Source organism: Chinchilla lanigera, unplaced genomic scaffold, assembly GCF_000276665.1.
Source record: "Chinchilla lanigera isolate Chin_1 unplaced genomic scaffold, ChiLan1.0 scaffold00025, whole genome shotgun sequence".
Lineage (NCBI taxonomy): Eukaryota > Metazoa > Chordata > Mammalia > Rodentia > Chinchillidae > Chinchilla > Chinchilla lanigera.
In genome coordinates, this window is record NW_004955426.1 from 3,190,972 (window position 1) to 3,201,496 (window position 10,525).

At 36.0% G+C, this 10,525-nt stretch overlaps 1 protein-coding gene across 2 annotated transcripts in view; it reads right to left on the bottom strand.

The window, feature by feature from the left end:
* Dnah5 (dynein, axonemal, heavy chain 5) overlaps positions 1–10,525 on the bottom strand; it is a 300,957-nt gene that overhangs the window by 85,341 nt on the left and 205,091 nt on the right. For both annotated transcript variants that reach the window (XM_013514981.1, XM_005386122.2), the window contains exons 54-55: positions 9,110–9,263; positions 8,424–8,691 (exon numbers count right to left, since the gene is read on the bottom strand). In XM_013514981.1, coding sequence (XP_013370435.1) covers positions 8,424–8,691; positions 9,110–9,263 — 422 coding nt within the window. The remainder of the gene's footprint in view (positions 1–8,423; positions 8,692–9,109; positions 9,264–10,525) is intronic.

The following is a 10,525-nucleotide window of genomic DNA, read 5'->3' on the forward strand; positions in this document are numbered from 1 at the left end:
AATTCCCTACCACTCTGTTTGTAACTCTGTAATGTCTGTACTGATCCTTTGCTATTTTGTAAAACGTTGTCGATCTGTTAGTATTTTCCTCCTTTTATTTCCAAAAAAAAAAAAAAGACTCAAACCCATGTAATTAGGAATGAAAAGGGTGAAGTCACAGATCCTGCAGAAATTTCTAAGATCATTAAAACCTCCTAGGAGAACCCATATTTTAATAAGATGGAAAACATAAGAAATGGATTGATTCCTAGGCATATACGAATTACCAATGCTGAATTAAGAAGATATAAAAATTCTAAATAACCCAATATTAATCAATGAAATTAAAGATATAATTAATAATCTACCAACAAAGAAAAGCCAGGCCCTGAGGGTTCACTACTGAATTCTACAAGAAATTTAGAGAAGACCTAATGCTATTAGAGAAACTCTAATACCATTACTTTTCAAACTCTTTAATGAAATGAAAGGAAAGCAATACACCCAAATTCATTGCTGGAAGCAAGCATTACACTGATACCAAAACTAGAGAAGGATCCATGCAAAAAAAAAGAGAACTACAGGCCAATCTCCTTAATAAATATAGATACAAAAATCCTCAGTAAGATACTAGCAAACAGAATGCAGCAAATCATCAAGAAGACTATACATCACGACTGAGTAGGATTCATCCCAGGTAGGCAGAGATGCTTCAACATATGCAAATCAATAAATGTAATATACCATATCAACAGAGCCAAAGACAAGAATCACATGATCATCTCAATAGATGCACAAAAAGCATTTGGCAAAGTCCAACATCCATTCATGATTTTAAAAACCCTTGCAGAAAATTGTAATAGATGGTCTTTATGTAATCTGATAAAAGCCATTCATGACAAACCAACAGGCAATGTCATACTAAATGGACAAAAACTAAAAGCCTTTTCTCAAAAATTAGGAACAACACAAAGATGTTCACTGTCACCACTCTTTTTTTTCTGTCATCACTCTTATTCAATATAGCTATGGAAACATTAGTCAGAGAAATTAGACAAGAGAAACAAATAAAAGGAATTAAGAAGGCAAGGAAGAAATTAAATTATCAGTATTTGCAGATAACATGATCCTCTACATAGACCAAAAAACTTTCAGATTTCCATTTTAATATTTAGATCTTTGATCCATTTTGGCTTTAATTTAGTGCATGGTGAAAGACGGAGGTCTAGTTTTAATCTTCAGCATGTGGAAAGCCAGTTTTTCCAGTACCATTTGTTAAAGAGGCTATCTTCCTTCCACTGAACATGCTTGGCCCTTTTGTCGAAGATAAAGTGACTGAATGTTTTGTAGTTGTATCTGTATCTTCTAATCTGTTTCATTGATCTTCAGGTCTGTTTTTGTGCCAGTACTGTGCTGATTTTATCACAGTAGCTTTGTAATATAATTTAAAGTCAGGAATTGTGATGCCTCCTGCCTTTCCTTTGTTTCCCAAGATTGCTTTTGCTATTCTAGGCCTCTTCTGGTTCCAGATGAACTTTAGGAGTGTTTTCTCTAGATCTGTGAGGTATACTAATGGTATTTTAATTGGGATTGCATTGAATCTGTACAACAATTCTGAGAGTAATAACCAAATTAAGTCACATAGCCAGATACAAAGTCAACACTCAAAAATGAATAGTTTCCTATACAAAAATAACAAACTCACTGAGAGAGAAATTAGGAAAATAACACCTTTCACAATAACATCCAAAATAATGAAATACCTAGGAGTCAATCTGACAAAAGAAGTAATGGCCCTCTACATTAAAAACAATAGTACTCTGAAAAAAGAGATTGAAGGGGAAAATGGAAAGATAGCCCTTGTTCTTGGATAGGAAGAAGCTCTACAGTTTAAATGGCCATACTTCCAATATTGTTATACAGATTTAATGCAATCCCAAACAAAATTTCAATAGAATACCTCAGAGAAGTAGAGAATATCCTAAAATTCATTTGCAACCAGAACAGACCTAGAATAGTAAAAGCAATTCTGGGCAACAAAGGCAAGGAGAGGGCATCGTAATCCTTGGCTTGAAATTATACTACAAGGCTACTATGATCAAAGCAGCACAGTACTGTCAAAAAACCAGATTGAGGATCAAGTGAACAGGTTGGAAGATGAAGAAACAACCCTAGACATACTCAGTCACCTTGTCTTTGACAAAGGAGCCAAACACCATTACTGGAAGAAAGATAACCTCTTTAGTAAATGGTGCCAGGAAAACTGGCTCTGCACACACTGAAAATTAAAACTAGACCCATATCTTTCACCATGCATTAAACTAAAATCAAAATGGGTCAAAGACATAAATACTAAAACATAAACACTAATCTGCTGAAAAATACAGTAAGTAGAACTCTTGAAGACATTGCTATAGGCAAAGACTTTATGAACAAAACCCCAATTGGACAGAAAATATCACAAAGAATCAATTCAGATCCCATCTTGCTAAAAAGCTTTTAAACAGCAAGAGAAACCACCAACAGAATAAAAAGACAGCCTATACAGTGGGAAAAAATTTCAAGAAGTTGTCCCTCAGACATAGGGCTTAAATCTAAGAACATAAAGAATTAAAAAAAAAAGGTCCCTCAAATTCAAAGACCCAAACCAAAAATGGGCATCTGAGATGAATATGCACTTCTTAAATGAAGAAATACAAATAGCAAGTAATGTAAGAAAAAATGCTCAACATCATTGGTCATTTGAAAGATGTGAATTAAAACAACACTGAGATTCCATCTGACCCAAAAAGAATGGCTATTACCAAGAAACCAACCAATACCAAATGCTGCCAGGCTGTGAGGGGAAAAGGCACCCTTCTCCACTGCTGGTGGGAGTGTGCACTGGTGCAATCACTGTGGAAATCAGTGTGGAGATTCCTCAAAACACTAAAACTAGAGGTTCCATTTGATCCAGTTATTCCCCTTCTTGGTATCTTCTTAAAAAAAATTAAAAGCATCATATGACAGCAAATATATGCACAACCCATGTTTGTAGCAGCATAGTTTGTAATAGTTAAATCTTGGAAACACCCCAAATGCCCATCAACTGATGAGTGGATAAAGATTTTTTTTATAAACAATGGAGTACTACTCTGCCATAAAGAAGGACAATTTGAGACATTTCTGGGTACACGGATGCTCTTTTAGATCACATTCTTAAGTAAAATAAATCAGACACGTGTCTATATAGCACATGGCTTCTCTGGTCTGAGAAACTGAGAGTGTAAATAAGAACCAGAATGCATAATAGATATTGTGAAATGGGAAGAAATTGTTCAAATGAGAAGAGGAACAAGTGGGAGAAGATAAGAAACAAGAAAAAAAGAAGGAAAAATGGAAACAAAGCTTTTGTAAATAAAGAAGGGAGGAAAGAGGGGATGAAAGGAGGGGAGGGCAATGGGAAAAAAAGAAGCAAGATATATCCTGTAAGTTATAAATTCCCTATGACACATGTTATCACTGTATATACATCTATATACATATATATATATATATATATATATATATATAATGTACCAATAAAATAAAAATAAAAGGCTGGTGCAGGAAAAGGAACATAAAGAATCAAAACAGCTCATCTTAGGGTGAGCCAAGCACTGAGACACAATCATCCATGCCCATCACCAACATGCCAAGTACATCACTGACATCCAACCACCAGTACAGGGCCCACATTCAAGGATTTTGCAACATTAAAAAAGGAATTTTTTCTGTAAATATTTTCATCACAAGATTCAATCGATCAAATTGATACATACAAAAAGATCAGTTTGCTTCAAACATATTGCAGTTGTTAGAGTACTACCAAACTAAACAAATCCTGAAGCATTAAACTTCTGAGCTTCTTTAAATTAGAAAATTACACTATCATTTGATACTTTTACTGGAAATGTTTCTTGTACTCTAAAGGAAAGGTTAACACAAACAAAATGATATGCAGGTTGAGTGCCCTTCATTTGAAACGCCTGGTGCAAATGCTGTCTCAAGTTTTAGAGCCTTCTTGATAAGAGAATATTTGCATAACATTCACTGGATAAGCATCTTTACTCAAAAATCTCAAGGTCTGGGATACTTCACCTGCATTTCTCTACTGCTGTAGCTGGAGATAATTTATTACAAAATCAGCATCCTTAAGTGATTTAAATAATTTTTCTAGAAACCTTATTGCTAATTTTCTAAAAATAACAAATAACTAAATTTCTGAATGTATGAAGCACTTCTCGTATCATATTTTTTCACAATAACAGAAGGCAGGTTAGGATCAGATGTGTAATTGTTGGTCTTCAGAATCATGTACTATGCCTTATAATTATTCTATCCATTACTGCCACTGGCACAGCACTAAGCATTCATGTAGTATGCAGGCTGCAAATATTACTAGACTAAATTGGAGATAATAGTCCCCAAAATCTTACAGGTTATCAAAAGGTTTTAAAAACTTTAAATGACAAGGTGCATTATATGAACTGGAAAATTTAAATATTCTTAAAAGCAACAGTCAAAGTGAGTGATTTGCCCTCACTAAGCTTTGGAACTTTGAGTACGCAAAGATGAGGGACAAGTGTGGTGAGATAAGGACAATTAAAACATATTCAGAGGACAAACAAGCGTATTTTTTTTAAAAGAGAGAAAACATTTGCATTATATTAGAGCAAGACTGTGAGTGAAGTAGGGCCAAATTGTGGAAACGTGATGAATGTTAAAACTGATTCATTCACTCAGTACTGTAAGTGTTCAACACCAGTCACTGCTGAAATTGTGAACAAAAGACATATAGTCTTTTTATTAATTAATTTATTGGCACATTTTAGGTATAATGATCATATTTATCATAGGGAATTTGTATCTGTACATAATATAATTTGATTCTTCTTTTCATCCCATTCCCTTCCCTTCCGTTCAACCCTTCTTCTCCTTCTTATTTACAAAAGCTTTTTTCCATTTTTCTGCTTTTCTCTTTTTTTTTTCTTTTCTCTGTCTTCCTCTCCCACTCCACAGTTCCTCTTCCCATTTGAACTTTTTCTCATTTAACAATATCTATTATATTTTGGTCCTTATTTACACTTTCAGTATCTCACACAGAGAAACAATGCAACATTTATACATATGTCCAATTTGTTTCACTTAAAAGTATGATCTCAAGGTGCATCCATTTACCTAGAAATATCTCTTATCCTTCTCTATGGCTGAGTAGTACTCTATGTATTGAAAAAAATCTTTATCCCTTCATTGGTTGATGGGCATTTGGGCTGTTTCCAAGATTTAGCTATTATCAACTGTGCTGCAATAAACATGGGTATGCATGGTGCTGTTGTATGATGCCTTTAATTTGAGGGGGAAGATACCAAGAAGAGGCATAGCTTGGTTGAATGGAACTTTTAGTTTTAGTTTTTTGAGGAATCTCCATGCTTATTTCCACAGTAGCTGCAGCAGTTTACACACAACAGGGCTCACATGTAATAAGTTCACACACAAAGGAGAAGGGTTCTCTTTTCCTACAGCCTCACCAGCATTCTTCACTGGTTCATTGCTTGGTAATAGTCATTCTTTCTGGAGTGAGATGAAATCTAAGTGTGTAATCTTTGACTTTGTAAAGGTTTTAGCCTAGCAGGATAGATCAGCTTTCATCAAACAAACCCCACAACCAAGTATACAAACTACAAACTGTGGTTCACCTCACGAAAAGGAAGCACCATGTGTTATAAGATGGACAAGAGGAAACTGGGTCAGTGAGAGAAGCAAAGGGAGATTCTCTCCCCGAGAGGTTACATTTAGCCAAGGAGGGTGCAGGGACGAATGGGAGGAGGAGAGCATTGCATGAGATGACAAATAGCTTCATCAAAGATCCAGGGAAGCAAAGCAGCAGGAAAGTGTGAGCTCAGGGAAGGGGCCAGCTCTTTCCAGCCATGAAGGCAATGCTGAAGATGGAGGTCTTTTTCTTAGAAGCAAGAGAGCTATTTAACCAGAGAGCAACAATAGTTTGTGTTTTTACCATTACTCAGTCTGCAATGTGAGATGGTTGGAGACAGACAGAAAAGGATGAGAGATCATTGGAAAGTTAGTTAGGTTTTTCAAGTGAGCAACAATGATGACCAGGTGTTGGGGGAGGGGTAGTAGAAGGAAAGAGATAGATGGTACCAGTATTTAGGAGATAAATCAACATAACTTGGAGGTAGGTTAGGCTTGAGAGGTGAAGGAAAGAGGGACGTTAAAGACAAAAGAGCTCCCTCGTTGCCTAGCTTAAGCAGCAATGGAGGCACTTCCTGAGAGCTGGAATCAGTTTGGTTTTCAGACACACTGAGTTAAGGAGCATGGGAAGAAACACCCATAAGAATGAATGAAATGGATAGTTGCGTGCATGAATTTCAAGTCAGGGGACAGACTAGAGTGGGGTAAAACCTGACGGAGCATATTATACAGGAGGCTGCAGGTGAACCTTCCCGTAGGAAGAATCTGGAGGAGAGAAACACATCCACCTTGCTCTCTAATGTGCCTGGCCAGAAAATATTATGAAGCTCAACAAATACATTTTCAATAAATAAGCAAACAGATTCATTCATGAAGATCAGGATACTTGCTAGGCAATGATGGTACAGAAATGAAAGTTTCTCTCTATCTATGTAATCTTGGCTGGGATCAATACAATGACATTTAAAAGAATGAGACAGACTTTGGAGAAATTCACACAAGAAGGATGAGCCATCTGTCTTGTAATAAATCATTGAAGTGGGGACTTAACAAGAAAGCTTCTACATTAAAATGAAATCATCCTAATTATAGTATTCCATAGTATTTGTCACCTGACACTGTTATTTTTATCATTAATGGTAATACCTAAATAGCATTTTACAAAGAACTTGCATATTGATTATCATATCTCATAGTAAACTTTCATACAACTCTGAAACACTGTTGTTCTGTGCTCTCCATGCATATCCTACTTCAGTGACCTTTAAAATTTTAACTCTAGTACTTATATTTTTATAGGAGTTAAAATTTTAAACAGCTATTCTTTTCTCATGCCTTCCAAGACAAATTGTACTGTACATTTATACTTCAATCATGTTGAAACAGTCTATGTTTAAAAGTCACATGTCAGGAAGCCATTATTGTCAGTAGTGTGTTGAGAAAATTTATCCAGTAGGTAAAAGAGTATATATATATATATATATATATATATATTAGTATATATACATATATACAGAGAAGATTGATTGATATGATAGGTTGCAGATGACAGATAGATAGATATAGATAGACAGATAGATAGATAGATGATAGATAGATGATAGATAGATAGATACATAGATAGATAGATAGATAGATAGATAGATAGATAGATAGATAGATGACCTGCATTCTAGCTCCAGTACTGATCTTACTAGCTTCCTGCACCTCTGACAAGTCAATGGGCTTCTTTCTCCATCCCTGAATGCAACAGCTAAGTTAATCAGTCCCTCTCATACAAGGTACCACAGAGCTGGAGAGGGAGGAGTGGAGGAGTAGAGTGGAGGAGGTGAGGTTCCAGGACACCTCCTCCCTCTTATCATCTTTCACTGCCCTAGATGCTAGAGATAAGCACCTGTAAAGGATCATCAGGAAGTAAGTTTCTTCTGCTTGAAACTTAATGTTCAGACAAAATGTTTGAAAACATCACCCTAAATTAGGGTTCCTTTATCATTCTGAAACAGTAGGTCAGCAATGAAACCTGACAGTCTGCAGCTTTTTAAAATAGCCACAAGTCATTTCTTGCTAGAATCTGCAAAAACAGTGTCACTAAATGGATGATCTCAAACATCTCCTGTGCCACTTTTATACACCAGTGTAATTTACAGAGTAAAGGAAGCATCAAGTTTCCATGGGAGGGAAGATTACACAGAACAGGCAGCAAAGGTCCAGTCAGAGAAGTCTGGTTAACATCCTTTGTCAAGGACAGAAGCCATCAGAGGATTGCTGGATAAGGTTTTCCTCTTTGATTTACAGCACTGCAGCAGTGAAAAGAGAATGTCCAAAAGACATCAGCTTTAACTACCCTGGGATTAACAAACCCACTTAAAAAGATGAGAGAGACTGAAATCTCAGTGCCGCCTTCCTCTGACAGCCCAGAAACCGTTTGGGGATCCAACCATGGCAGAGCCTTCGAGTATCGCTGAAGAAAGACGATGTCACTGGAAATCACCCCAAAGCTAACAAATGGAAGATCTCTGTCTCTGACTGCTGTGCTCTGGGAAAAAATTAGCTACCTAATTTTAAAAAGCAACATCTCGTATCAAAAATGCTCAACCCTGGACAAAGGGAGTTGGCTCATCCCAGCACAGAGACGGCCAACAGCACAGAACATCAGTGGGTCCATAGAGAGTGGAGACCTGAAACCCCAACACGAATCTTTCCACCACACTAACCAGCAACTAAGGCATCCTTAGGCCATCGGCTGAACCAGTCTATCGTGCATCCTGAAATGAGCGCAGGGAACTTCAAGGCTCGAGTTCGAAATTTCTCCCCCACAGGCGAAAAGCAGAGCACAATGTGGAGGTTTCTTCGGACCCGGCTCATGAAGTAGTCATACAAGTTCTCATTAGTAGGAGGGTGCCTGGGGTGTTCTTTCTTCATCACTGATGTCAAATCGCTATTAATTTCATCAATTTCATCCCGAGCAAATAGGTTGGAGACCTTAAAAAAAATACAGGCATCTATTTTCAGTATGTGGCTTGATAGGTCTAACGTCTTTTCTTCATTTGTGCTCTTAAACTCTTCTTGTAAAAAGTAACTGAAAGTTCTCAAGATGAAAGACCATATTTTAAGACGTATATGTCATTCTTTGATTCACTACAAAATCACAGCTTTCAAAGGACAGAAATGGACACATAAAAAGCTATCAGTTTTCCTCCTGCCCGCCCTCCTATTTTTTGTCTCCACATTTTGATCTGGAGTTTCATTCTTTTAAAATCTAGTTTATAAAGCCATCCTTCACACTGAACACCAAATTCCCAATAACACTTATTCAAAACACTAAAGGAAGAAAAATCAGAAGAGTTCTAACTTTGAGAAATTCTGGAGAGGAAAAGCACACGAATAAGTGACCTCCTACCTCACCCGATGACAAAACGTTGTTCATATATTCCAAAAATGACTCATCTTTAATCTCATTGTCGGTGAAAATAAAAGTGATTCCTTTGCCCTGCTGCCCAGCTGTTCTATACAAAATTTTCAGGTCATCCATCAGATTTGATGTGTTGTAGGATCTAAAGAAAGATTGTCATTATGTCATTCAGTAAAATATTTTCACGAGAAGGAGCATCTTATACTAATGTAATATAATTTTTATTATTTTACTATTTAGCTAACCAAAAAATATTAATTTTGGTCCATCATAGAAGTCTGTATTATACATGAATCTTACCAGTTAACTGATTTTTTTGAACTCCATATTCCATAAAATGTTATAATTAGCATTTTTACATACAAAATGACTAAAGTGAAACTCCACTTGAGGTAAAAAGAATAACTTCTACCACAAGATGTCATTTGAATATTTACATTTATGATCTTGAAAATATTTGGTAATGAACACATTAGCTGGAAATAATAATTAGAATATTAAGCACTGATCTGCAATTGGCATTTTAGAAGACGTCAGATAAACTAACCTAAGCTAAGCAAATTGAAGATTCCATTCAATGGAGAGAAAGAAATAAATGACACCTTCTTCATCCCCCAACACAATTATTATCTGTGCATCTTTAGACTCCATATAAAAGAATTTGTTTCTGAGAAATTAGTGCAGGAGAAGAACTGGAAACATTATGAAATATCCCACTATTGATCTTACACTATCAAAAGCAAGTCTTAACCTATAATTAAAAAATGTTAGAAAAATCTCAGTGAAAATTGGCCCATTACACCAAAAGCATAAATGAAAATATTACAGTCCTGGAGATTCAGAGCTCATAAACTAGTATTTGCCTTCTGTGTCATTAAATAAATTCAGAATCCAGAAAACAGTAGCAAATGGCTGTCTGATTTTTTTCTAAAGCTACTAAATATTTAAATTCAATAGTCTAGCCGGGTGTGGTGGCACACGACTATAATCCCAGCACTCGGGAGGTGGAGGCAGGAGGATCGTTGTGAGTTTGAGACCAGCCTGGGCTACAAAATGAGCTCAAGGCCAGACTGAACTGCATAGCAGGACCCTGTCTCAAAAAGACATACATACATAAATAAATAAATAAATTCAATAGTCTGTCCTTTTTCAACATCTATCACCAAACCCCATAACTGGAAAAACACCAATCATTCATCAATATTTCTAAAAGGTTTCTAGAGCAATGAGATCCAAGAGATTAGAAAGGAAATATCTTCCTTTAAAAAAAAAAAAAAGAAGAAGAAGAAGAAGAAAGAAAGAAAGAAAGAAAGAAAGAAAGAAAGAAAGAAAGAAGAAAGAAAGAAAGAAAGAAAGAAAGAAAGAAAGAAAGAAAGAAAGAAAGAAAGAAAGAAAGAAAGAGAA